This window comes from Psittacula echo (genome assembly GCF_963264785.1).
Source record: "Psittacula echo genome assembly, chromosome: 6".
Classification (NCBI taxonomy): domain Eukaryota; kingdom Metazoa; phylum Chordata; class Aves; order Psittaciformes; family Psittacidae; genus Psittacula; species Psittacula echo.
Genome location: NC_137743.1, coordinates 23,563,445 through 23,591,343, shown reverse-complemented (window position 1 = coordinate 23,591,343; position 27,899 = coordinate 23,563,445). Strand labels below are relative to the sequence as shown.

Here is a 27,899-nt window from a genome sequence, read left to right as displayed (position 1 = left end):
TGATGCCTAAATGCTGCCTGTATCTGCTGGGGTCTTAACCAGAGAGGAGCGAAGGAGAGAGGCAGAGAGACAGAGCGAGGGAGAGGAGAGAGAGGGGTTTTTGACAGCTGTATTTGTGCTGATAAGCGAAGGCACAAGGAGACGATCGACTAGTGAGACAAGAGGGAAGCGGCGGCTCAGAGCTGCTGAGAGGGGCTGCGCTTCCCTCCCGAGACGGCTCGGCCCTCCCGGCGCCGTGCTGGGGCTTGGGGGGGACCCGAGCCCCCTCCCAGCGCCTGGCCGAGCTCTCGGACAGTGCCCGTGCCGGGGGGCAGCTCGCTGGCTGGGCACACCGGCGGCGAGGGGCAGATGCCGATTGAGATCGTGTGTAAAATCAAATTTGCCGAGGAGGATGAGAAGCAGAAGGAGAAAGAAGAAGGGGATAAGGAGAGCCTGATCGAGGAGCCTGCCCGGCCCCGCTCCCGGGACCTGGCCGCCTTTGCCAGCACCAGCACGCTGCACGGCCTGGGACACATCTGCCGGTCGGGGCAGCTGGGTGTGCGCCAGACCCTCTGGGCGCTCGCCTTCCTTGCCTCGCTTGCCTTCTTCCTCTACCAGGCGACCAAGTCAGCGCTGCTCTACCTGGAGCACCCCCACGTCATGGCCCTGGATGAGGAGGCCACCCGTGAGATGATCTTCCCCGCCATCACCATCTGCAACATCAATCGCTACCGGCACTCAGCGCTCACCGATGCTGACATCTTCCACTTGGCCAACATGACTGGGCTGCCCCCCAAGGACCGGGATGGCCACAAGGCCACGGACCTGCTCTACCCTGACCCCGACATGGCTGACATTGTCAACCGCACCGGCCACCAGCTCGACGATATGCTCAAGAGCTGCAACTTCAGCGGTGAGAACTGCTCATCCCATGATTTCACTGTGGTGAGTGCACACCTGGCTCAGCTTCACCGGGGTCCCTGCCGGTGCAGGGGGCATGCACCCGGATGCGCCTCGCTGGAGCAAGGCTCCCTGGCTCTCTCCGGCTGCTCAAGTTTGCATCTCTCTGAGTTTCCCTCCAAGTTTCACACGGAGAGAGAGAAAGGATCCTCCGTGGGAGCTCTTGGTAGGGCTCTGTGCTGCAGGACTGGGCTGTCAGCAGGTCTGTGCCAGACGGGCTGTCAGGCAGGAGTTGCAGCGGGGGGCAGCAGGGCTCAGCAGTCCCCAGGGAGGGTATTCAGTGGGAAAGCTGCAGTGGGAAGGCTGTGATGTAGTGCTCTGCTCCATCCTGTGCTTCCATCTGGGTTGAGGTGCTCTGTTGCAAGATGCCTTGCACGGGGAGAGTGGCTGGGGGGCTCAGGAGGGACCCCATTGCACATCAGGGAGCTTTCCTGCATTTGAGAGGGTTGGTGCTGGGATGGGTGTGAATCTGGAGGCTGCCAGCATTGCACACGTGTTCACACACATGCCGAGCGGACCCGCTCCAGAGGCACAAGAGCAGGGGTGAGTGGGGGGCTGCCCACCCACAGTCCAGGTCTTGCTGGCAGGGTCTTATCCCGGAAGTGCCCTGCCTGCCCAGGCAGACAGCTCCTGGCCGGGCACTGCCAGCGTGCAGCTCTCACTAATATTGAGCCTGGAATCACAAATCCCCGCTGTGGTTTGGGAAAATAAATGTGCTGAACGGGCAGAATACCTGATGGGACCCTTTTCAGACCGTAATGACTCTGGAAATGAGCCGTCTCTCTCCTACGGCTGCCAGGGGCTACTGCTCGGCTGGCTTGCTGTGCTCCCAGGAGCAGTGCTGCCAACCGGAGCCCACTTCGTGCCGGGGAGAGGGATGTGATGCCATGGGCTGTGCGGGATGCTGTGGGGGAAGAGGAGGCTCCGTGGGGCTGGAAATGGCTGATGCAGCATGTTTTGTTTCACTTCGTGCCCATCGGTACAACGCCTGCTCGCTGCACCGGGTGATGCTGTGCCTGGGAAAGCACCATTTCGGGGGGGCTGTCCTGTGCGAGGTGGTGGCATGGGCCATTGCAGTGGATTGGAAAGGAGAGGGGATTGGGAAGCAGCAAGGAGACAGCCCTGCTCCACCCAGGGCTTTGCTGGGCTTTGTGTCTGCTCTGTGCCAGCTGCTGGAGTTTGCCATCAGGGCTGGGAGCGGGGAGCTCTGGTGCTGGACAGTCCTGCACGTGGCTCGGCCATGCTGGCTCCAGCCCTGGCATCCTCCTGGGGAATCCTGCTTGCTTTGCCTTGCGGGGGAAGCAGCAAGCTCAGCCTAGTGCCAGGCAGCGGCACGGCGTGGCAATGGGATTTGGTGAGTGCTGAGCTGCGCTTGTGAGGCTGGCAGGACAGAGCTGAGGCGCGGGGGGCTGGGTACAAGCTTCCCGCAGCGTGGACACGATGTGTGGTGTGCGCTGTGCTGTGTGGCAGCAGAGGGTGACCATCAGAACAGTCACCAGCACCTGGTTCCTCAGCAGGTGACCATGCAGGACCAGCTGGCCTGTCTGCCTCAGCTGCTTACAGGTCTGAGATCTGGTGTGCCAGCACCCTGCACTAGAGCATGCTTCAGGCATAAGGATTGTTAGTACCAGCTGACCCACAGCTCATGGCTCAAAGAAGGGAAGCCCAGGGCTTCCATAGCCTTCATCTCCCTGTCGCCTGCTCAGCCCTCCAACCCAGCCTTTGAGACACCAAGGGCTGTCAGCAGAAAGGGGCATCCCTGCCACTTCTTACTTGCCTGGAGCAAAGGGGTGAACCTGGGGCAGGGGGGGGCGAACCTGGGGCGGGAGAGGCTGCAGGGCATGGACCTGTGGAGGCATGAGGGAAGATGTGACCTCCCTCTGCCACATACCATGTCCCAAAGCCTTGCCAGTGGAACCTGTCGAGGCACCATGCCGTTTGCAGCTGGAGCCTCCTACTCTTGTTCCCTAAGCTGAATTGGTCCCTTGTGCCTCCTGGGAATGACTGAAACACAGCATAAGCTGCTTGGCAGGCGGGGTGAGTCCCAGCTGTGATGTGTGGGCTTGGGTACTCCTGTGCCTCCCAGCTGTGTCCCCAGTGCAGGGGCACCCAGGCTGCCCTGTACCCAGCCGTTCTGTGGCAGGGAGCTCCAGGCTTCATTGGTCCCAGTCCTGTGCCCCCATGTGTGCCGTTATGTTCAGAAAGCTCTTGTAGACCCACTGCTGTGGGTGGATACATGAGTAACAGCATGTCCCAGCAGTGATGGAGGGCTCCCAGACTGCAGTACATCCCAGTGGGGTAAATGGCCTGGGGTCTCAGGATGCCCATTGCTGCAGCCCCTGGAGGAGAGGTTGCACCCCTAGGGATGCCGGAGAAGGGAAGGAGCTTTTCCTGCAGCCGTGCTTGCAGGAGTGCTGGAGTATTCCCTTCCCTCTGGGCACAAGGTGGACTTCATCCAGAGGCTGGAAGTTTTATAGCACGAGGGTGGCCAATCCGTGGGGCTGCCGCCGGCTGGGTTCCTGTTCAGGAGCAGTGCCGAGGCTGGAAGTTTTATAGCACGAGGGTGGCCAAGCCGTGGGGCCACCGCCGGATGGATTCCTGTTCAGGAGCAGTGCCGAGGCTGGAGCATGTCCCCTTGCGCTAGCGCTTGCAGTCTATGCTTACACAACAAGTAACTCGTACAGATCCTTTAAATAAGAGCTGCGAGTGGTAAATGATCTTCCCCTATTCAACGTCACAAATCTACATTCTTTATGGGATAGCAAGTTAAGAAACTATTGGGGGGAAAAAAAAGTGCCCAGCATAAGCATCTTCCGTGTAATAAGGCCCGGCTGGGCTATAAATCTCCCCAGGCAGCAGGGACAGCCCCGAGCCGCAGCAAGGCTCCCCTGCAGCCCCGCTGACAAATGTGCCCCCTGCGTCGGCTGCCGGAGGGCCATGCTGGAGCCACTTCATAACCCCCTGCCCCCTGCTCCCCATTCTGCACGGGGTCGCAGGGCTGAGCTGCCCCTGCTGCTGCCCAGTGCCCGCCGGCACACTGCCTGGTGCCTCGGTGAGGGCGGTGGGTGCGAGCCCTGATAGCTGGGCGAGAGCAGCTGCGGTGCGAGGGTGCGGAGCGTGCGGCGCCGGTGCGGGAAATCAATAGCGCTCTTTACGTGCCATTAAGCAGGCGGTTGGGAAGCGGCCCCACGCGGTTGGGGCTCAGCTACCGCAGGTGGTTTGTGCCCATCCTCGTCCCCAAGCTTGGCACCCAGTGTGGCCACAGCCCGGGGCCGGTGCTGGCCACATCAGGAGGCACTGTGGGAAGGGAGAGCCCTCTCAGCGGTGCTTCGGGGGGGCAGGCAGCTGGGGTGTGCAGGGGTCTGGGGGCTGCGGGAGGGGGTGCGTGGAGGTGGTCTCCCCCGGCTAGCAGCAGTATCCCGCCTGCTCGCCGGCAGCGGCTGCGGCAGGAGGTTCCGCTCGTGGCCGGGCAGGAGCCTGGTGCCTTTCTCAAAACCGGGTCCGCTTGTCAAAAGCCTTTTGTTTCTGATGTGTGGCTGCCGAAGCCAGTCCTGCCAGGGCTGGAGGCTGGGGGGAGCGGGAGGTTGCTGAGAGCTGGCAGTGCATCTCGCAGCTGGCACCGACCCCAGCTTTCCAGGCAGGGCTTTCCCCCTGCCCGGGACATGGGCAGCACCCCATGCAGACCCCTATGGCTAAACAGGGGGAGCATCCTCAGCTGCACCCCAAGATGGTCCTGGCTGGGGTGTGGGAAGGGGACAGCAGGCTGTCATTCTTGCGTCTTCTCAGTAAGGCTCTGCCACTGTCCCACCTTGCAGCTAACACTGATCCCGACGGAGGGACTCTCTCTGACCTTTCCACCAGAACTGTGCTTAATAAATGTCACGTTTTCAGCCTATGTTTACGTTGAGTAAAAGAGCTGGACTCATTGCTCCTCACCTGCCCTGCCCTGCCTGATGCCTGTTCAGCCCCCACCCTGTTTCCCCTCTCCCCCTGTGCAGAGTTGAGCATGCTCTGGAGTGTTGGGGATTCACAAGGGACCTCTCATCTGCTCATTAGGCTTCAGGCATTGCAGGACCTGCCCTGGATGGAGCACGGAGGGAGTCTGGGGCCAGGCGGTGCCGTACAGGTCCCAACACAGCATCATCCCCTCTGGAAGGTGGCATCACTGTGGTGATGGTGAGTGGTCTGGGGCTGGTGGTGTTGGTAACCAGGAGAGTATGGAGCATCCATTGCCAATCTCATACCTGTGAGCTGCTCCTCAGAGCCCAGCCTTGCTCATTTGGGTCACCAGACTCTATGGATCCATGTCCTGCAGCCCCAGTCCAGCGCCTGAGCCATCTCCCCAGGGATTCAGTCTGTCCAGAGTACCCGTGCTCACAGCCTGGCTGCCATGCTTGTGTGTCCCCAGGTCTGTGTCCCTGAGGTGCAGACACACCACAGGTTGGTCATGCTCCTGTCTGGAGCCACAGGGGTGGCAGCTCGGGCACTGTTACAAATGAGCTGCCTGGGCACCGCTCGAGGTGCTGTTTGTGCCAGAAAATGGGGGACTTTAATGCAATTCATTGCCATTTAATTTTACACAATTCCTGCTGCTTAATCCACTGAGAAATGCTAATTTATACAATTCACGTCTAAAAATAAATGTCAGTCCAGCAGCTCCCAGCAGCGGGTAGCTGCTCCCACCAGCCCCCACTGAAGCCTTGTGCAGGGACCCCAGCCCAGAACCCACCTTGCTCCTGGCCAGCTGGGCTGCAGTGCTTGGGCTGCAGGAGGGTGGATATGGGGGGAATGAGAATTTGGGGTATTGTGGTGGACAGCGAGGGGTTGGTTGCACTTAGGGATGTCACGGCAAAGCCCCTTATCACAGCAGGTCTTGGGGCACCTTGGCAAGGGGACATGGGGTGTCTTGGGAATCTGGCTGTAGATGAGGGTTGTGGATTTCCTGAAGTGTCTTTGGGACCCTCTCTCCCTTGTGGCTTCCCCCAAGAAAGATGGGCTCAGCCCTGAGTGTGGCTGGGAGTGCACGGAATGAGAGGGGGTTCCCAGTGCAAATGGCTGGCGTGGGCCTACCTGGGCTGCATGTGAGGAGTCTGGCTGTGGGCTGGGGCAGCTTCTGTGGGGCTGGCAGGTATTAATTGGTCAAAAAGCACCATTAATGAATGTGGGAGGGGACGAAAGTCTGCACCTCTCCTGCTTGGGGAGTGAGGATGGATCATTAGGTCCCTAAGGAGGCTGCTCCACCGGGGAAAAGGAGGAGGTCAGATTCTGTGGAGAAGGAGACACATGGGTGGGAAGAACCTGTGTTCAGCTACCCAGATAGCTGGCTCTTGTCCCCAAGCTTCTCCATATCCTGCTACCATCCCTGCCGGTGCCTTTCATCTCCCCACCATTGCCTCATCTCTCCCTCCCCTTTGTTGGGCAGAAGCCCATAGGATGGAGGTGGCACCAGCACCAGCAGTGACACTGGGGAGGGGGTGCCGGGGCAGTGGGGCAGGCAGCAGGGGCCGTGGGTGCCACCTCCTCCCAGGAGGAGGCCGAGGCTGGGGAGCCAGGGGGCGCGGGGGCGACGCAGCGGGGGAGCGGAGATGCTGGAGGAGCCGGCGGCATTCCCACCGTCTCCCTGATTGAGATTGGATCACTGTGAGCATAAAAAAGCTCTCTTCATAATTATATTTAATGAATTGACTTTAAAAGCTCTTATGCTCTTATCTGGGTAATTTAATATCACACACTTAATAAGCCTGTCTCTGATACAGGGGGGAGCCAGCGGCCAGGATGCCCGTGCCTGATGTGTCTCCCCAGGGATGTGGGAGGTGCCACGAGGCTGGTACCACGTGCCAGGCTGGGCAGATCGGGGCTCTGCTGTCCCCCCGGCCAGGGCACCCGTGGGGTGTCTGGGGGCAGTGCCACCCCAGTGCTGCTGGCTGCAGAGTGGGGTGGGCACCTCGGGTGGCTGAGGGAGGGCTGGGGCTGGGGCATCCAAGGGGCTTGGCCCCAGGAGTGGGTGGTTGCTGGTGCCTGGGGACACAGGGCTGTGGGGCTGACGGGGTGCAGGATGACTGGCTAGGGGATAAGGGGGGCTGCATGAGGTGTAATGTGGCTGGCTGGGCATGGTGGCTCTGGGCATGGGGCAGAGCAGGCTGGGGTGCAGGTGCCCTTTACTAGTGGTGTGGTTGGATGCCACATGGCACCATGGCTGGCAAGGCGTTGTGGTGACCCCGTCCATGGTGCTGGTGTCACCCATGGCAGGGGTCCCAGGGCCAGGTGGTGCTGGGAGCAGCCATGGGGCAGAGTGCTCTGGCCACCTTCTCACCCAGGGTAGTGGCTGAAGTGGCATGGGGGTAAACAAAGGTTTGTCACCATAGTCTCTGCAGCTCTGTCCCCCTGGCTCCTGCACTGCCAGCCGGAGTGCCGGATGTTTCCCTGCAGGCAGGCATTGCTGCAGCCCCAGCAGGAGTCCCTGGCACCCCCACGGCCCATCGGTGCGTGCAGGCAGGCGCCTGCGGCGAGCCAGAGGGGCAGGCTCTGCCATATGGAGCCAGGGCCCCCAGGGACCATGGCGGGCTGGAGGTGGGACCTGTGCTCCATGGCCATGGGGACAGACCCTGGCATGCCCCATACCAGGAGCTTGCTGGGCAGCAGGATTGAAAGCCACTGGTTGGACTTGTGTACCCTGTATGTCAGAGTTGGAGATGAAAGGATCCAGCCAGTGCCCACAGCCTGACACCACATCCCTGGTCACCCTGCACCCTCCGGTACCTGATTCCCAAATGATGGAGGATGGTGCGGCACCTCTCAGCATCCCTGCCTGCGGTGCTCCAGGACCCATGGCAGGGACAGGGAGGGTGGTGAGGGCAGGGTACGTAGTGCTGGCCTGTGGCTGGTAGTCCCCAGGCACGGGGGTGCCTGGCAGTGCTGGATGCTGTGCTCGCTGCCAAGGCTGGGCGGGCTGGAGGGAAGCGTGTGCCAAGGTGGCAGGGTGGGGGGACGAGGACACAGCTGCTGCCTGGCTCTGTGGGGGGGGTGGCGAGACCCCCGGCTCCCCACCGGCAGCATGGGGCAGGGGGCAGCCATGCCGGGTCTTCCTCCACGGGGGAGCGGCTGGAGCAGGAGGTTTACGGAGCTGCACTAAGTGACGCAAATGGTTTGAAGCCCATAAAGAGAGACGGTTTTATGTAAGACGACTATATAAAGCTCTGCTGTTCTGCCATTGATGAGATATAGGCCTTTATTTATAGAAGGCAATGTTTGCGGTGTGAGTGCTGAAAGCCAGCCAGGGACCCACAGATAGGGCGTCGAGTCATTTCACATGCAGCTGTCGTCGACACTGTTCACACATTAAAGAAAAAAATTAACAAGTTTGCAGCCAGTCAGGTGGAAAAAACAATAATAGTTGAAAACCGTATTTCCCCCTTTTTCCAATAACAAATAGCTGGAACAGTGCTAGGGAGACTTGGGCTTGCTGCAGAAAGGATGGGCTGAGGCTCCAGCCAGGCTGGGTGATGGAGCGGGCAGGGGGAGGCAGCCAGGGGTGGGAGGGCAGCCCAGGCAGGGGCTGCATGGCTGCTGCCAGCACCCAGCTGGCTGGCAGTAGGGGGGAGACCCTGCCTGGGCATTTATGTATCCAGGACCAGAATAACAGCCTCTGTGGGCAGGGACAATGAGGCCAATGGGGCAGCACGGCCATGCGTGTGCTGGGGGCTGTGGAGTGGGAGCAAACACAGGAGCTGAAGGTGCTCACTGAACGGGGGGCTGTGGACCAAGCCCCGCTGAGTATTCCTGCCTGGTCGAACATTTCCTCTCCCTGTCTGTGCACACAGGGATGCTCTAAGGTTATTTCTTTGCCAGATGTGGCTGGGTTTTTACTGGAGAGCAAGCAGCAAGTCCCTGTGGTCAGAACGCCCTGCCAAATTTTGTTTCATGCACGAAAGGAGGAAAAACTTCTCATGATTAATTGTGCAGTAGGGGAGAACATGCATCTCTCTAACCTGCTCCTCGCTGGTCGCTGGCCTTTTCTCCCAGGTGCTGTCCCAACATGCAGCCAGTGTGGGAGCTCATCCCCAGGGTACACTCCCTGCTTAGGCTGCATGGCAAGGGTGCGAGGGCAGGAGGGTGCCAGATCTCTGCCACATCCTGACTCTGCAAGGGGAGGAAAGCCAGCCAGGGCTTCACAGCGGGGAGCAGTCAGGCTAATGCCTGAGCAGCTTCCCAGCAGCTCCCCACACGGTTTTGTGGGTGACTGTCCCCTGCGTATGCTGCAAAACCTTCCCTCTGTGCTCTGAGCCGTGCTCCAGAGTGCTGCGCCAACAACAGTTATGGGCAGGATGCTGCCGGCCCCATCCACTGCAGCTGTATCACCAAGCCGGAGGTGAGGATGGCCCTGCCGCTGAGCCATGCTGCCAGTCTTGGGGAGCCGAACCCATCCCCTGACCTGCTGGGGCTCAGGGCTCCCACATGTGCCTGCCCTGTCCCTGAGAACCATCGCTGCCCAAGCGGCTGGGCCTCCCCAGCCAACTTCATGCAGGTGGGCAGGCCCATCAGCGGAGGCACTCCTAGCTCACCATGCCCCTCTCCGGGCACAGATGCGGACCAGAGTGCACTTTGCTGTTAAAGCTGCCTAAGCTCAGCTGGACTCAACAGGTTTTATTCCAGCAGAACAAAAGGTTCCCTGTTGATTGCCTCCGGGAAGGTGAGCGCAGCAAGAAAGCCAACGGCTGGGAGGACCTGTGGGTGCTGTGTCCCATTGGAAGGAGGGTTGGGGACCCCTGTCTGTGTCAGGGAGCTCAGCTGGGCAGGGTGAAAGGGGAAAGGAGGTGCATGCCTCATCAGAGCACAGCCCCTGATTAATTGCTAACTGCCGACCCTCCAGCCAGCAGCTCATTAGCACTTTAATTCCTGGTGCTCCGTGGTGGGCTGTGCAGAGGGTGCTGCAGGTGCTGTGGGTGGTGCAGATGCTGTGGGTGGTGCAGATGCTGTGGGTGCTGCGGTCAGGCACAGGTGAGGCACTCCAGTGACAGTGGCTGCAGTGGGCAGTCCTGGAGGCAGGAGGCAGGCCCATGTCTCCTCCTGTATCTGTCTGGACCGTGGCTGTGGCCAGAGCGTCACAGTCCCCGCGGTGTCACAGGGCAGGCAGCGGCTGTCAGCAGTGTAGCGGCCATGGCGAGGTGTTGCACTCAGCTGCACAGGGATATCTCACTGGTCTGCCGTGCCGGGGGAGCAGTGGCACCCCACACATCCCCCTGCTGTCCTGTCCCTCTGCCACCTGCACCCACAGGGCGGCAAAGCAAGAGCTGCAGGTAGCACCCATGTCCCTGCATGCACTGTGGTGCCCCTGCCGCTACTACAGGCTCTTTCCTGACCCAGCTCTTCTTCCTCCCAGGCCGGTGCTCAGTCTGGGAGACCCATTTGGGGTGCTCAGCTGGGCCAGGGTAGCAGGGCAGGAACAGGAGGGAGGTGAGTGCCCCAGGAGAGCAGACACCAGCCGTGGATGTTGCCCATGGGCCTTGTACCCCATCCTAGGCATGTAGAGGTGGGCAGTGGGTGTTTGCAGCTCGACCACCCCCCTTTGCCCTCCAAACCCTGCTGTGCCCTTCACTCACAAGATGCCTTCCCTGCAATTTTCTCACAGCCCAAGGAGGGAAGGAGGGACTGTGTGGCAGAGGGAAGCATCTCCATCTCTCTTCAACACTGCAGTGGCTGGAGCGGGACAAGGCAGGGGCCTTTGGGTGCCCTGCTGCGGGGGACAATGGGGCAAGGAGAGATGGGGTGCATGTAGGGGCAAGCCGGGGCCCACACTGGGCCTGTGACCCCCATGGAGAAGGCATGGAGCAGCCCACCTTCCCAGGCGGCACAGGACCCAGGGCATGATGCAAATGCAGCTGAGATTGATGTATTAATTACGCCCCAGTGGCTCAGCTCCCACCCAGCCAGGAAAGATGGGTTTGCACTGGTAGTGTGTCCCCTATGCCTCTCCCTCCCAGCCCAGCCTGCTCCCACTGTCCTGCTGTGCACTTGTGCTATACTGGGCTGAGCCAGCTCTGCTCTGCTCGACCCATGGCACTCTGGTCCAGGAGGTAAAGCCATCACTGAGCAGGGAGGTGACCAGTCTGAGGCAGGAGCAGTGCCAGTGCTGTCAAGCAGCCTGGCGTGCCCAGCTCTGTGGTCCTGCTGATTAGACAGTGTCTGCAATCACATGGGCTTATTATGGGCAGAAGTTCACAGTGATTCCTGCCTTGACGGCATGGTGCTGGTTGCACCAGGATGAGTTGCTCCTGCCTGAGGGCAGAAGCACATAACCAGGGCTGCTCAGCCAGCTCCCCCTGCCCAGGCACAGTGTATCACATTCTCATTGCATCCCCATCCCAACCTATTCCACCCCATACTGGGCATGGGTCCAGTGAGAATGGTGCTGTCCTTGGAGCCCCCGTGCATGGAGCTGTGACAGCCTCTCTGTCCCCGAGCACCTGGCTGATCACATCTTGGTGGAGTTGCTTTTCATAGACAGTTTTTCAGGCTCTGATCCCCTGTGCTGCTGCCGCCGCTCTGACATCCTGTTTCCTTATCGTCTGACATGACCTTAATTAACTCCCTGGGCTGATAACGCTCTGGGCTTCTCCTCCAGGAGCTGTGTCTCAGCATCATGTCCTGCCTCACCCACTCAGAGACCACCACAGAGGCTGTGCAGGCAGCCTGGAGCAAGGGAGAGGGGGATGTGTATGGCAGGGCAGTGGTAGCTGGGGACACTGGGATGACATGGATTGGATGGGGCAGTACTGGAGGGGGTGAGTTGGTGCTGCATTGAGAAGATGCTGCAGGGGAGATGCTGACAGGGTGGAGATGGATGTCTTGGTGCAGAGGTGGAGGTGAGGGGTGGCGGGCTGTGCTGATGCCTGGGGCAGGCTGGCACAGGCAGTGGTGCCCGTGGCATCAGCATCCATCCCATGCAGGCAGAGGTGCTGCGCAGCAGCGTGGAGGGGTTTTGGCTCCCCTTGCACTGCTGCACGTAGGGCAATGGGTCTGCTCGGCCAGGAGCCCGTGTGAGGATCTCGGGGGCTGATCTGTCAGGGACCCATCACTGCAGGGAACTGCTGGCCTGCCCAGCTGCCCTCTGCTGCCAGCCGTGCCAACTGAAATGCTGGCACTGATGACTTTTGTAGCCACTTTATCTCCCGCACTTGGCAAATATTGGCAGAGGGGAGATGATTTAATAGTGAGGTTTGCAGATGGGAATCACAGCGTGTGATCCCATCGGCTCCGTGCCGTGAGGCAGCCCGGCTCACTCTGCCAGAACCACTGCTCACCAGGGCCGAGCCTGGCATGGGCACAGCCCAGGACCAGTGGGGCTGCTCCCAGCCCTATCTCCCCACAGACTGGTTCCCAGCAAGGCACTGGTCTGAGCTTCACTGTGTTGCAGCACGTCTCATCCTCCAACACAGGCAGCTCAGGCCCTGGAGTTCTGAGCTCACACTGAGCCCAGCTCAGTCTCTGCTTGGGGGTCCTGTCACTCAAATGCCACCAGACCTGGAGGCAGCTCTTCTTTAGCAGCATCTGGAGTGGTGCCATAAGCCCTGCAAAAAGCAGAGGGTGCAAAATGTTCTCAGGTGGTCTTCTCTGTGCTTGCAGCCACACAACCCTCCTCCCAACAGCTCATAGTCCCCAAAATCTTGGTCCTGCCCATCTCAGGTGCTCATCTCCCATCCCTAGTCTCCCAGCCCAGACAGCAGGTAGAATATGCGACCACTTGTTCCTGTGGCACCCATGGGCAGGGTGCAGTTTGTCCCCTCTGCTAATGTTGCCTGCAGACACAGTGGGAGTTGTGTTTTCCTGAAGCTGGGCATGCAGTGGAGACCACAGTCATTATGGAAAGTGTGTACAGATACTCCTGCTCACAGCACGTGATGTATGGGCTGCTGCATGCAGCACACGGTCCTGGGAACATGGCGCTGGCTCTGAGCAGGGAAAAGGAGAGATGGTCTGAAGGACAGAGATGTGAGCTGCCAAGGCTGCTCCCCAGTGTATGAGTGGTAAAGGGGGCATGAGGAAGGGGATGGAGTCCCCCAGCTGCAGGGGCAGGTTGTCCCATCCCATCCCTGCCAGGACACATCCCTGCTCCCATAGCAAGCCCTAGGAGGCAGGAGGAAACGGAAGGAGACACTGCAGAGTTCCTGAAGACACTAAGGACCAGCACAATGACAGTGTGGCTCAAGCATCCAGGAGAAGCAGACACCTTGGGAGTCCTGAGACCCTCCCTGCCCATCACTGCCTGCATGGTGAGCAGAGGATGAGGAAACAGGGATACAGGCTGCGGGGTTCCCCCTGCCCACTGGTGCCTGTGCCTCCTCGCCTGCCCGGCAGCCCCATGGAGGGAGTCCCTGCCAGTGCTGGGGCGTGGGGCCTCTGTCGATCAGCCCCTCCGCCGGGAGCGTGCAGGCCGGGAAAAGCCAACCCCTATCATGTTTGTTCCATTGATTTAGCGCCGCGGAGAGGGTTTAATCAGCCTTTAGCCTGCACGCTCCAGCATTAAGAACAAATCCATTAGCCATGAGATAACCACAAAGGGTTGCGCTGAGGCTGGATGAGGTCCCAGCGCCTTCAAGATGCAAATTGGCAATCAAAGATCAAAGCTGCGCAGCTCCCTAATCTCTACTAAAAGGGCTCAGCTATTAACGAGCCCTTTCCCGCTGGGCTGTGATCACCCCACTTCACTCTGGCTCTCGATGTGCTGGCGGGTTACACCATCACCCAGGCTGCCCCCCTGAGCTGGCCCTGGGGAGGAGGGTGCAGCGGAGCTCGGGCTGTTTGTGTGTTGTTTCCTTCAGTTATGACATGCTGGGGTCAAATTTATGTTGGCAGAGAGACTGGAGCTCCCAGCATCATTTGAGGTGGCTCAGTGGCTGGAGGGATGGAGAATGGGAAGAGGCGGGAGCTGGGATGGAGCAGGGTGGTGAGGGAGCTGTGTGGGGCTTATGTGGTGACTTTGGGGACAGAGGGGATGCTGGCAGGTGGTTGCACCTCATGCTGCTGGGGATTTACCCTGGTTCAGCTCCTGCCTGGCTGCACCAGGTGGCTCACGGCAATCCCTGCTGGCCCCAGGGAAATCAGTGCTGGGGAGCATGGCAGGGGGGCAGGCAGCTGGGTGTGGGTGAGGAACCAAGGCAGAGTGGGGAGCCTTGAAATTCCACTTTTGGGGCTATTCCTTCCCATCCCGTGTCACCCTGGGGCAGAGGGTGCACAGTGCCCAGGCTCCCAAAGCCACCCTGCGTGCTTTTGTGTGGTGCTGGGATCAGGCTGCAGGTTGGGCCTCCCCCTTCCCTCGCTCCCTGCCCAGGCCATCCTGCCTATGGTGCCTCCATGCACAGCCACCCCAGCAGCTCCACGAGTCCCAGCAGCCCCACACCACACAGGATTGCTGCAAGGCCACTGAGCTGTGACTGGAGCAGCACTGCCAGCACCGTCAGCAAATCTCTGGAAGCACAGATGTGTGTTCTGCTCAGCCTGGTCCAGCTTGGGGACCAGCATCCTCCCGCATCCTGCTGCAATAGTGAGAGGGTGAGTGAGGCACCCTGTGATAGGCAGGCAGAGGACCTATCGGCCCTGGCAGTGGGGAGCAGAGGGTCATGCTCACCTCTCTTCATGTCTGGGGACCCACTCTGCCAGTGGCTGTTTGCCAAGATGCTGCTCATAGCTCTTATGGCACCCACAAGCAGGCAGCACAGTCTTGCAAGAAGAGCGGGGAGCAAGGCAGTGGCAGCGCCTCAGCTAGGGTGACAATAAATCTTATCAGTGTAAATCCATCCGTAGGCAGCAGGATAACCCCCGTGACAACCCGGCTAGTGTGCAGGCTTCATCTGTGCTGTGTCAGTGCTGCAGATTTACAGACAAATGCCATGGCTGGAGGGACCATGTCTATGCCGGCACCTGCCTGCTTCCAGGAGGTGTCCTCCCCCACCCTGCCCACCCCTGCCCTGTGGCCGCAGGAGCTGCAGGGCCAGGCCGGGGGTGACTCAGTGATGTGAGCCATGGTGTCCCTGATGGGATGAGCAGAGAGAGTGGAGCTGGTCGGCCACCCATAGGGGAGCACCGGCATGGGTGAGGGTGGAGGGAGGGGGACATGCAGGACAAGGTGGCATTGTTCTGCCTGCTATCCTGGCCCTGCTATGTCCTACTTGCACTGTCCCACAGAGCTCTGCCTCCTTCATCCACCTATGAGCGCATGGGCATCGTGCAGCCTGGACCACCCCACATGACTGGGGACAAAGACCAGGAAATGTGTGAGTGCATGTGTGACATGGCAGTGTGCCCCAGGGCTGTGTGACAACACCAGGTGTGAGCAGCACCATGTGTGACAGTACGCTCTGTGGGTGCAGTCTGTGTGCACACACGTCTATGTGTGTGTCCCTGTGCAGCCACCCCGCTCCAACTGGGAAGTAGGGGGGATACGTGTGCCAGGCGTGGGGTGCTGGCGTGTGCCCCCCAGCGCAGCGCGCCCGGCAGAGGCTGGGGCTGAGGCTGTGGAGCGAGGCTGGCTGGCAGTAGCCGCTGCCCCAGGCCAGCGCTCCCCGGCTCAGCTCCCGCATCTCCAGGCGTCGCGGCCCGCGCAGCCGTGGGAGCAGTAATGAGATGGAGAAGCAGAAGGACGGCGAGATAAGGCTGCCTGCGCTGCCCCAGCAGATTAAACGCTGGGATTAAGCAGGCGGTGCCAGCTCTGCTGCCTTTTTATCTCGTTGCTTCTCTCCTCTTATTCTCCTGCAGTCGATAGTGAACGGTCTCCGAGCTGTCAGCAAAGGAAATTGCTTGTTAACCCTTTGGGGACGGGCAGCACAGCACTCCCTGCGCGGTTGCTTTCAAAGAGAAGCGTTCCCAGGGGGCCGGGAGAGCCCTGCCTGTGCTGGGCATGATCACCGCGGGCACTGCATACCCTCTTCATGCCTCCCCGCAGTGTCCGGCAGGTGGAGGGTAGCAAGGCAAGGCCCCTAGCATCCAGGATCCTCTCGTACCTCTCAGCTAAAAGCCACCAGCATCAGGCACTGATGTACATGCAGGGCAGGGGACATCCTGCAGCGCTGGGGTCTTTGCAGGGTGAAAGCAGGCAGAGGCTGCTTGAGCTCCACAAAGGAGCCCCAGCGACACTGTGTACCCCACTTTTGGGTATCCCTTATGCTCCCTGCTTCCTCCAGCCTGCAGAATGGATGGGCTCAGTGCCACGTTTCTACCTGAAATCACAAGCTGGGGGTCCTTTTCTGGTCCTGAAGCCAAGCAGGATGGACTAGCTGTGTCTGCACAGCACTACACATGGTGCTGAGTCTCCTCTGCCTGCCAAGAGGAGCCCACTACCCAAAGCCATAATTATTGTTCTCTGTGTTTTGTTGGGTTTGCGGCAGGGAGGCTGAGCTGCAGCCCATCCCAGCGCTTATCTGTAGCATGCTGTGCTGTGTGCCCAGGGCTGGTGTGCCGGGCACAGGGGTATCTGAGGATGGGAAGTGGCTGGAGATCCAGAGGGTGCACAGGTTGATAGCAGGATTGCTGCTCAGCACAGTCCAAACCCAAGCCTGCTAACCAGGTTAGCAAGCTTGGCAGTATAGCTTTAGTGCATCTTTCCAGTGACACTGAGCGCCTCCTGGCTTTGCCCCCAGCTTTCCCTATGTCTCTCTCAGAGGAAGCAGGAGGCAGAAACATGGGGCAGAAACCTTCTGCAGCCCCAGCACCCAACCCATATGCTCAGGGAGAGACCAGGGTAGGTAGGCAGCACATTCAACATCTCAAGAGAGGTTTTCTGGCTGCCAAAAGGCTGAAGTGGGCTTTCCCAGCTCCTGCTCCCCTGCTCTGAACCGCAGCACACTTCCCACCTCTGTCAGCAGCCCCAGCACTTCATCTTTTGCAATTCTTTTGGTGTTGGCTCCTTCACTTGCCCAAGTGACCCTTTTGGTTGATGTTTTAAAGTGCTTGATGCACGCAAACTATATGAAAGCACAAGCTGCTGGGAGATCTGGAGGTAGCAGGCTAGCCTCAGCTGGGGTGGTCCTGACCTGGGTGGAATGCTGGCCCATGGCTGCTGTCGGATGGAGAGGGCAGGAGCCATGTGTCTGTGTTGGCCAGGGACCTCACCGGCACAGTGTGGGAGCTGTGAGCAGCTGGGGCTGAGGAGGCTGCTGGTGAGCCGGAGCAGATGCTGTGCTGGGCAGCCGGCAAGCAGTGCCTGAATCCGGAGAGGAAACCAGGAGCAATTGGCATGTGCAGGCTGGCAGGCTGAAGGCTGCAAGGGGATGGGATTGCTGTTTATAAATACATCAAGAGAGTAAACACAAGGGAGGGAAGAGAGCTATTAAAACCGAGGGACAATGCTGGCACGAGAACAAATGGTACAAACTGGCCATGAATAAATTTAGTTTAGAAATGAGGAGATGAGTGAGATTCTGGGATGAATTTCCCCAAGGAGCAGTGGCAGGGGAAAGCACAACTTTGTGATGACACTTGCTCTGCGACCGGAGGCGGTTGTGTGCTGCCATGGCTGCTCAGTGGGGTGTGAAAGGTGAAGACCTGGGGTCCCCAGCCCCTTGCCTCAGTGTCAGAGCCATCCAGGCTCTGTGTGGCGCCAGCAGTATGTCCTCATACAGCTCCTGCCTCGGTTGCTGCAGGACTCCTGGGGCAATGGTTTGCATGGACTGCTCTTTTCCTGGCACACGGGTTTGGGTGTGTTGTCACAGATGCTGCTCCTGAAAGCAGTATGGTGCCAAGTGTCCCCCCTTTACAGATGTCACTGGCAGCACTGGGGCAGATGCACCGGGAAGGTGTGTGCCCAGTGCATCCCTCTGCCATGCATCGCATCCCCATTCTCCAGACCTGCCAGGAGTAGGGAGCCCTGCTCCAGATCCTGCCTCTTCCTGGGGGCACTGGGCAGCATGCTGGCCCTGATGCTGCAGCCTGGCAGTGACCTGCTGGCCCTGCTCAGTGCTGGGGCCTGGGTGCCTCCCACGGCTCTGCCTGGCTGGTGATGCAGCCCGTAGCACAGCTGAGTACTTGGTATTCCAACAGCGAGCATACTTGGCACGAGAGGGGCTCTGCCAGCACCATACACCCATGTCTCCGCTGCTGGCTCGGGCCTGGCCATGGGGCTTAGCTGGCACAGGCTGTCCTGTGGCACAGAGAGACACATCTGCAGAGGCAGGAGGGGTTCCGGCCCCTCTGGGATGTGCCCACAGCATCCCCTAGGCCCCTGCCACTCCACTGCTCTCCCTCCTCCTGGGGAAGTGGGTTGGGCACTGCAGAGGATGCTCCAGAGCTTGGCACTTCACAGGATGAGAGAAACAAGGAGCCTAACCCACAGCTGGTGTGCCCTGCTTGGGGCTGAAGATACCCTGCTCTGCTTGGACTGAGGGTGCAGAGCCCAGTGCCCCATGGAGGGGGGAGCCTCGGCCCCACAAGCAGGGCTGCATCCCGCAGCACTGGGCAGGGGGCTGCACTGAGGTGCTGCTGGTGTGGAGGATGGTCATACCACCACTGGGGCTGGGCTTGAGCCAAACTGGAACCGTTTCCCAAGCCCTCCTGGGAGCAGGGAAGGGAAATGGTGCGACCATGCATGAGAGGGGACGTTTGCAGTGGCAAAAACATCCCACTGGCTCAGAAAATTGCTGCAGAACCGGGCTTGAAATGAGTTGAAATTGCTGAATCCAAGCGGATCTCATATCCTGGGCAATTGTAATGCTGGCGTCAGCGCTCCAGCTTCCCTCCTGGGGCACCCAGGCAGGGCCTAGATGTGCTGTGTGTGGGGAGCGGGCTGCTGGGGATGTGATGGGGGGCTGCCACGAGAGGCTGCGGGCACAATGAGGGGCATCGGCAGAGCTGTGCTCTGGGGCAGAGACGGCTGCAGTAGGGGCAGGAGCAGAGCAGGAGCAGTGTGGTGGGTGTACTATTGCCCCAGCTCTACCATTATCACCCCGGTTTGCCCCCAGCTCCTGTACCATGTCTTCTGTCCAAGAGCATCCCTGTGCCTCCAGCTGCCCGGGCTCACTCAGAAGCAGCATTTCCTATTTTAGAGGCTGCTTTCCTTTATACCATAGCCCTGCCCATGTTAATTTGGTCTCTGTGCTGGGGTAGCTGGAGATCACCCTTAAGGTTACCCATAGACGAGCATCCCTGCCAAGCCCAGAGTGGGAACACTCCAGTGTCTTCCCTGTCCTCATTCTCATCATACCCCAGTTATGACTGTTCTCAGGAGGGTCTCTGTGCTGGAGTGCTCACTCCTGTGTGGTGTGCCCATGCCCAGGGCCTGCCTGCCAGCTGCATGATGCAGAGGGGATGTGGGAGCAGGGCTGGTGCCCTGGGCATGCAGGAGCAGGACCCGCTGGGGCTGCACATGCCACAGCTCATTTCTCTTGCATGAAAACGTCTGGCTGGAAGCTTAGCACGGCCTCTTGTCTCCTCGGAGCAATCAGGATTTGTTGCTGCTTGCAATGTTTAACGTCGTCTTCCAGAGGCTAAATACCATGGGGAGCCGTGTAAGCCACGGAAATACCTGCGTAAGCTGGGATCAGCTGGAGGCTGGCACAATGGGCTGGCAGTGATGGGGATGTGGGACTGGGGCTGGTCCTTGTGCTCACAAGGTGGGCTGTCGTGAGCCAGGGTGAGGATGCTGAGGGCCAGCACCCTTGCTCCCCTGGGGCTCCTGAAAGCAGGGGGCAGGACAGCGAGCCTCAGAGGAGTGGAGAGGACTTGGGGGGGGACCCAAGCTGTGTGGGGTGGGGAGGAGGACACAAGACCCCCCCATGATCTCTGGCTGGGATCCTCCTGCTGAGGTACAAGCAGCTATTCCTCTCAAGGTCAGCATGTCTCCACAGCAGAGAGCAGGGAAATGAGGAATTGCATTAAGAAATTCCCTCCCTAATGGGGTCTCCCCTGCACATGACCGTGGTGCAGCAATGCCAGTGTGCAGTGCTTGAGCAGGGAGACCCACACATGGTGTGGGAATCCTGCCATCCCAGCCGGGAAGCTGCAGCACCCATGGGTGCCTGGCAAGCGGAGCAGAGTGCCCTGGGGCCTGTGCCCCAAGTACTGTCCTCAGATGGACATATGTACTCCAGCCCTGCAGGGCACTTTTCTGGGTCAGCTGCAGGGAGGAAATCATGTTCCCAGTGCAGGCAGGCTCTCCTCTGCCCTTCCTCCTCCTTCTCACGTGCTCCCTCTTACCTAATTGAGTTTGTCATGCTGGAAAGGCAAAGCCCTGCAGGACTGCACTGTGCTCTCTCCAGCACGATTTCACAGCTGGCCTTGGCACCCTGGCAGCCGACAAGCGAGTAACTCAGCTGGGCCCCTGCCCTCCCCACATGCCCACCTGCCTGGGGCTACAGTGGACAAGGCCACCAACACCGCTGGACCTTCTTCTCCAGCCCTACCCAGCACTGGTCCCTGTTCCCAAGCTGTTTGTCCCCACATGCCCCAGCCTTTGTACCATGTCCCCATCCCTCGCCTGACTCCAGGGTGATTATGATGCTGCCCAGAGATGTCTGAACTGACATGAGATGGAAGCATTCAGAGAAATGACATTTCCTCCAGCCTGGGAAGCTCATCCTCCATTTAAAAGAAAACTAATATAAAAGCTGCCCTGGTGTGCAAGGTGCTGATGGTATCAGACTAGCAGCCTCCAGCTCTCAGAGCCACAATAAATATCAGCAAGAAGCCAAGCCAGCTCCAGCAGCCCCATGCAGACGTGCCGGCACAGTGCGGGGGGGGCCCAGCCGTGTCCCAGGGATGGTGAGGGACACATGGGCTGAAAGGGGCAGCTCAGTGTGGCCTGGGGTGACCCCCATGGGGCTGGTCCCGAGGGAGCAGAGCGCAGGGAGTCCGCTGCAGCGCTCCTGCTCACACTGGCACCGGCAGGACAGTGTCAGGACCAGTGCCAGCCGTGGGGTGTGGGGCCATGCAAGTGGCGAGGGCAGCCCCACGGCCTCAGCTTCGTGTTCCCGGGGAGCCCAGCTCTGCTCCAGGGAAGCACTGCAGCCTCGCAAGAACATTTGCTCTTTCAGCAGAGCAAGTAGCAGCGCTGGCATCCCGTGGCGGCTGGGATGGGGACCGTCCTTCCCCGGTACATACCGTGCCGGAGGCCTCCTGTTCCCCGCTGCCCTAGGCCGCCGCTGGCGGCGGCGGGGCCGGGATGCTGCCCTCACCCGCCCTGCCCAGGACCCGAGGGCTGCCCCGGTACCGGGCCGGCCGCCGGAAGCGGTGCCCGGCGGGACCCAAACGCGGTGCCCTGCTGCCCCCTGCCGGAGACCGGCCCCTCAGGGGAGCAACCTGCTCTAGTGGAAGGTGTCCTTGCCCATGGCAGAGGGATGGGATTAGATGAGCTTTAAGGTCCCTTCCAACCCAAACCATTCTGTGATTCTATGAATCCGTGCCAGCTTGAATCCTGGCTGGGCCCCCAGTATGGGTACAGAGTCACGCCTTGCTCAGGCAGCAAGGCCAGCAGCATGGATGTTGCTGGAGTCACTGCTGAGGCAAGTTGGAGTTTCTCTCTTGCCAGTCCTCACTTTTGCTGCTGCTCTCGTCCTGCTCAGCTGCCATGAAGCAGCAGGGATGCTGCCCTTCGCAGGGGGCACATCGGCCCTGGCTCATCCTGGGGCTGCAGTGTCTGAGGACTCTCCGGGGGCCATCCCGTGCCTTGGCAGGGCTGGTGCCAGAGGCGGGGGGAGCAGCAGCAGTGGCAGATGAGAAGCTGCCGGGAGCGTGGTGCTGAGCTTTACAGGCACCCTGACAGGCTGCCGGGGCCTTGCCAGCCGTGCTGACAGCACGGTGCAGAGACACCCCCCGCCCCCACCGCGCTCTGATCACAGCATCACCGTCACTTCAAAGCGCCCGCCGGGCTCAGGTGTACTCACACACAGCTCCTGCCCCATGGCTCTGTGCCTCCTGCCCCACAGGACCCAGATCCACTGGGGTCCTCAGCTCCAGGGCAGGGGATACCAGTGTACAGCCGTTGGGACCAAGATACACATGTGGTCCCGAGCACTGCTGGCAGGAGTCCATAGCCTTTCAGGCCTGGCACTGTCCTGCCTCTGTGGGGCAGGGTTCCCAGCCCCAGAGAAGACATGGCTGGGGATCCGAGGGGGGTGCATTGCCAGGGCACGGGACAGTGGAGATGAGCTGAAGCACAGCATTTCTATGCACAGGTCTCACACAGTGTCACTGGAACAGGGAATCACCATCCAGACACAATTGCCCACCATGCTGGGGCACTGGGGGCTGCCAGTTCCCTCTGCCCAGGGTAACACAACACCCCCCACCCCCCTTTCCTGTCCCAGCTCAGCTCAGGGAGGAATTTTCCATTCCCTAATGGAGGTTGGGTGAAGGCGTGTTTGTAGCAGCCCCCTCCTCTCCCCCCCATCGCCCGTCACTGAAGCAGCTCCGGAAGGCGCCTGTCACGTTTGTCTCTAGGTAGGTGCACAGCAAAAGCCTCCCTGGAGGGAGAGCTCCCTGGAGGGGCCCTGGGCAGCCTCGGGAGCAGCCTGCACCCCACTTTCCAGAGGAGCTACCCTGCCTGCAGCCATGCCGCTGCCCCTTGCCTGTTGCCAGGATGGGGAAGCCCTGACAGCGGCTCAGGATGGAGGCATTGCCCAGTTCGCTGTCGGCATCCTGCGAGCCACCAGGATCCCTGGACTGCACTACATGTGCACCCGGCCACAGTCCCGCCTGCGCCTCCTGCTCTGGAGCCTGGCCTTCCTGGCCTCTGCTGGGCTGCTGGTCACTGGCACCATTGACTGCCTGCACCACCTCCTCTCGCGCCCCGTGCACACCCGAGCACGCCTCACCCGAGCCCCCCAGCTCCGCTTCCCGGCTGTCACCCTCTGCAACCCCAACCGAGCACGCTTCTTGCACCTCACCAAGCCCGACCTCTACTCGGTGGGGCAGTGGCTGGGGCTGGCCTGGGAGAACCACTCACTGGTGCCCGAGATGCTGGCTGTGCTGGAGGAGGACCGGCGAGCATGGATGACGCATCTTGCCAACTACTCGCGCTTCTTGCCACCCCGCCACTCCGAGCACACCATGCAGAGCTTCTTCCACCGCCTGGGCCACCAGATCGAGGACATGCTGGTAGACTGCCACTTTCAGGGAGAGCGCTGCGGCCCCCAGCACTTTGCCCCTGTGAGTTCCCACCTGGCAGGGGCAGGACAGCCAGGCTGCTCCATCGGCGCTGGGAGAGATGCTTCACATCCCCCAGCAAGGGTAAAGGGGTGGCAGCATGGGAGGGGGAGGCTTAGATGAGCCTTTCCAAACGTCTTTTCTAGCCCTGCCAAAGGATTGCAAAGGGGCTCCTGGACCTCATCCTGCTTGCAGAACACCCTGCCTGCTCCCTCACCACCCCCCTTTCTCCATCCCCCAGGTCTACACACGGTATGGTAAGTGCTACACGTTCAATGGGGACCGGAGCAACCCACGGGTGACCCGCCAAGGTGGCATGGGCAACGGGCTGGAGATCATGCTGGACATCCAGCAGGAAGAGTACCTGCCCATCTGGAGAGAGACAAGTGAGTGAGGCAGTGGTGTAAGCAGGGCTGGGAGGGAGGGCTGCTGGGCAAGCAGGGGATGCTGGTGAGGGTAATGAGACAAGCACACACTGGAGCTGTGCTGGGTGGGTGCAGGCATGCAGCCCCTCTGTCCTTCTCCTGCAGACGAGACATCATTTGAAGCTGGCATTCGGGTCCAGATTCACAGCCAGGATGAGCCACCCTACATCCATCAGCTGGGCTTTGGTGTCTCGCCTGGCTTCCAGACCTTCGTGTCCTGCCAGGAGCAGCGGGTAAGGAAGGATACCCACAGCTCAGGGAGGTGTCTGCGGGCACCCAGCCCAGCGCAACCCTGCAGCGCTGCCCCTCTCACCCTGGCAGCTCACCTACCTGCCGCAGCCATGGGGGAACTGCCGGGCCAGCATGCAGGGGGAGCAGACACTGCCCGGCTACGACACATACAGCATTGCCGCCTGCCGCCTGCAGTGTGAGAAGGAGGCCGTGGTGCGGAGCTGCCACTGCCGCATGGTCCACATGCCAGGTGAGGGGTGTGCATGATGGCATGGGGACACCTGCCCAGGGCTCGCTGGCCCGCTGCATCCTACACTGAATGATCACCCCTGCCCCATCCCTCTCCACCCAGGGACCACCCCATCCTCTCCATATGCTGGGTCAGCTGCTGTCTTACCCTCCTTACACCCCAGGTTATCCTCTTCCCTGTCTGCCTTTGTACCCAGGGGCCACCCCTACCCCAGCCAGTCTGCACCCAAGAGCCACCCATCCCATCCTCTCTGCATTCAAGGGCCACCTCTGCCTCACTGCCTTCAGGGGGAGTGCATCAAGGGTAGGGGGCAGAAGTGGGCCAGATTGCCACCCCCCTAACCAGCTGCTTCTCTGCAGGCAATGAGTCCATCTGCTCCCCTAACGTGTACATCGAGTGTGCTGACCACACGCTGGGTAGGTGAGGTGGCAAGTGGGAGGCTGGGGGCCAGCTGGGGGCCAGCTGGGTGCCCCCATGGAGGTGGCTGGGGGGATGTGACCATGCTAATGGGTGCATGCTCCCAGACGCGGCAGTGGAGGACAGCCAGGAGCGCTGCAGCTGCCCCACGCCATGCAACCTGACCCGCTATGGCAAGGAGATCTCCATGGTGCGCATCCCCAACAAGGGCTCAGCGCGCTATCTCGCCCGCAAGTACAACAAGAATGAGACTTACATCCGGTGAGTTGCTCGTGCTGGGATGTGCTGCGGGGTGGGCAGGGAGCTGGGGACCTAAGGAACCCCCACCCCACTCCTGCCAGCATACAGGGAGCAAGTCCTGCCACACACGGTTCTTGCAGCATCCTCTGCCCAGGAGTGGCTGCGACTAGAGTATCTCCCTGACACGTTCCTAACCTCCCAGCCCTCCTGATAGCACCTCCCCACCCCACGGTTCCTCCTGGCCTGAGACATACCCCTTCTATGTCCTCACCACACCATCTTGAATAACTGGAAGCACTTAAGAGCTGGAGGGCTGGGGGACAGGGGAGGTTGGGGGCAGGTGTGGTGGAAAAGTGATCAGCCCTCCTTGCTGACCATTATATTGTCCCCACAGGGAGAACTTTCTGGTGCTGGACATCTTCTTTGAGGCACTCAACTATGAGGCCATCGAGCAGAAGAAAGCCTACGATCTTGCTGGGCTTCTCGGTGACTCCCCCAACCTACTAAAGGGGCCCTGTGGTGGGGAGCTTTGGGTCCCAACCCCAGAAGGACGTGGGGCTAGTCAGGGAGGGACCACAGATGGCAGGAGCTGGCTGCAGACTGGCTGAAGGATGGCATGCTGCTGGCTGTCTCCTGTCCTGCATATACCTTGCTCCCTCTGTTCTGCCATCCCTGCCCCTCTGATCACACTGTCCTTTTCCTTCTGGCAGTCCTGGCACTGCCCACAGCCCCACTGGCCCACCCCAGGCTCCCCGTGTGTCTTGATGACCATCTCCTCCTTCTCCCCAGGGGACATTGGAGGACAGATGGGCCTGTTCGTTGGTGCCAGCATCCTCACCATCCTGGAGATCCTGGACTATGTCTATGAGGTGTGCCAAACCTTCTGGGCTGTGTCTCAGCAGTGGGAGCGGGTGAGGTACAGCACAGGAGCTGGGCTCCCTGTGAAGGGATTGCAGTGTATGGGCCACTCCAGGGGGCTATGACAGCCCGCAAATCAGAGAATGCCCAGCAGGAGGCACTGGGAAATCCTCCAGTATCCCTCTGTGACCTGAAGACGGGAAGAGTGTAGGGCAGAGGTGCTGTCCCCACTGTCAACCCCAAGCCCACCAGGCAAGGAGGGGAGCTGGTGACAGTCGGTGCAGGCTGGGGTGCCCACACATGGGGTGCCACCTGTGTGTGGGTCCAGGGCTGACCCTTTGTCTGCATCCAGGTGATCCGGGACAGGGTGAGCCGGGTCCTGCGACGCTCCAAGCCACCCCTGAAGAAGCCCTCAGGCAGCATCGCCACACTGGGACTGGAGGAGCTCAAGGACCAGGTATCCCCATGGGGCTGGGCTTCCCAGAGTGCTGCAAGGTCAGGGCCTGGGCAGTGTCTGTCCTCAGCCTAGGTGGAAGGGATGTTGTCCCAAGAGCAAGGGACAGTGCTGCTTCATGTTTGGTGTCCTCAGGATGCAGGGCCAGGGCAGCCCCTGGGTGGCAGGGAGCTGGGTGCCCCTCGGGGTCTCTTGGGGGCCTCCTGGGGACAGGCTTTGCTATGTGTGGGTGTCTGGGGGAGCAGGGTACATGGGATCTTTGCACACCCCACTGACTGCCATCCCTGCAGAGCCCCTGCGAGACACTGGGCCGACATGTGGAGGGTGCCTACAACACAGGCATCCTGCCCAACCACCACCACCGCCACCACTACTCTCACCAGGGCGTCTTCGAGGACTTCGCCTGCTAGGCCAGCTCGGGACTGGGGGGCAGACCCCCGCCACCCCCCTCCCCACCATCCGCATGGAGAGGGACTGCGGCAGCGGGTCCAGCGAGTGCAGGCCCCTGCCTCCCCCACCCCACCACCAGGACTGGCCTGTGCCATTCTCCCCCGGCGATGCTGCCAGAGCTGCCGAGGCACTGGCACTGGAGTGCCCCCCCCAGCCCTTTTGCCTGTCCCCTCCACTTGCACCCAGCACATGGGCCCTGCCCTGTTTCAAGCACATGGCATGGAGGGGAATGGGCACATTGGGACAGATTGGGGGAGCAGTGGGGTGCAGGGCAGAGGCAGTGCAGAGCATTCTGGGGGTAAGCTGTGGTTCCTGCAGGCCCCTCCAAGCCCTTCCCTGGGTGGGGGGGGCTCCTGGCCCCTCCAGGGTGGGAGTCTCTGCCCTGCATGGTCCCCCCCAGGAAAGAGACGTACCTGGGGCAGCTTTCCCCGTGCCCAGGGACCACACAATTCCCCCCTCTCTTCCTGCAGCAGGGCAGAGTGGCATTGCAGGGCATGTATCTGAGCAGCACAGTCCCCCCCGGCCAGTCCAGGGACACCCCACCTGCAGCCACACCTGCATGGCACCACCACTGTGACACCCTCAAACATCTGCCCGCCCTCCCCAACCTCCTGCAGCCTGCCACAGCTGCAGCCCCCCACTGCAGTTCCCATCCAGACCCCTGCACTGTGACTGCCCCCCCCCAGTGTTGGCCCCCGGTAAGCCCCCGTCATTGCAGCACTGCAAAACTACTGCCCACCCCTCTCCTGCCCCAGCCCACTGTAGCCCCAGCCCACCCGTCCTCTCCTCACCCAGGTATTGGCCAAAGCGGCTCGTCCCTTGGTGCAGCCACCAGGCCCACCCAGGTGATGCAGGGGGGTCCTGCCCTTGCTCCCCTGCCTGTCACCCCTCTCTTGCACTGTGCACGTACCCCCTGCCACTTTCCCACCCCCCGGGTGCTGAGCACCCGCTGTGCCTCCCTAAGACTATACATGGTTAGGAGGGTGCCCCATGCCCAGCACTGCCCAGACAGCCACAGCCAAACCCACTGGCCAAAGCCTCAGCCAGGACCAGTACCTGCAGCTACTGCCTGCCCAGAGATGGCAGGACCCACAACACTCCCTCTGTCCTGTTGGACATTGCCTCTTCCCCCTCCACTGTAGCAGACACCAGCGCAGGGCAAACTGCCCCAAAATATCTCAGGAGGGGGGGCAGGCTGGCAAAGCCCCCCTCAATACACATCCACAGAATAGAGGGGGACCCCAGGGCAGGAATATGGGACCTTTGGGGGAAGCTGGGTTTGAGCCAGGCTTTCCCTGGCCCTACCAGTTTGGTCCCCATCCTCGGTGCCCACAGATGGAACACGGCCATGCCATGCCATGGCCAAAGCCATACATGCAGGAGAAGCTGTTGTCCTTGCAGCCTCCAAGGTCCCACATGTGAAAGATGCAGGACAGGGACCTGGTGATGTGCCCAGCAGCCTTGGCTCTGGGTATGCGCAGCCCAACATTCCCCCCCAAATATGAAT

At 60.6% G+C, this 27,899-nt stretch overlaps 1 protein-coding gene across 1 annotated transcript; it reads left to right on the top strand.

The window, feature by feature from the left end:
- Positions 1-348: 348 nt before the first annotated feature.
- ASIC4 (acid sensing ion channel subunit family member 4) lies at positions 349-26,352 on the top strand (the record flags this gene model as incomplete). Its single annotated transcript, XM_080621659.1, has 10 exons — positions 349-924; positions 23,309-23,453; positions 23,598-23,725; positions 23,814-23,973; positions 24,333-24,389; positions 24,498-24,651; positions 25,025-25,116; positions 25,420-25,499; positions 25,841-25,945; positions 26,233-26,352. 10 exons carry the CDS (start codon positions 349-351, stop codon positions 26,350-26,352), a joined length of 1,617 nt encoding a protein of 538 aa, XP_080477785.1.
- Between the last annotated feature and the right edge of the window lie 1,547 nt (positions 26,353-27,899).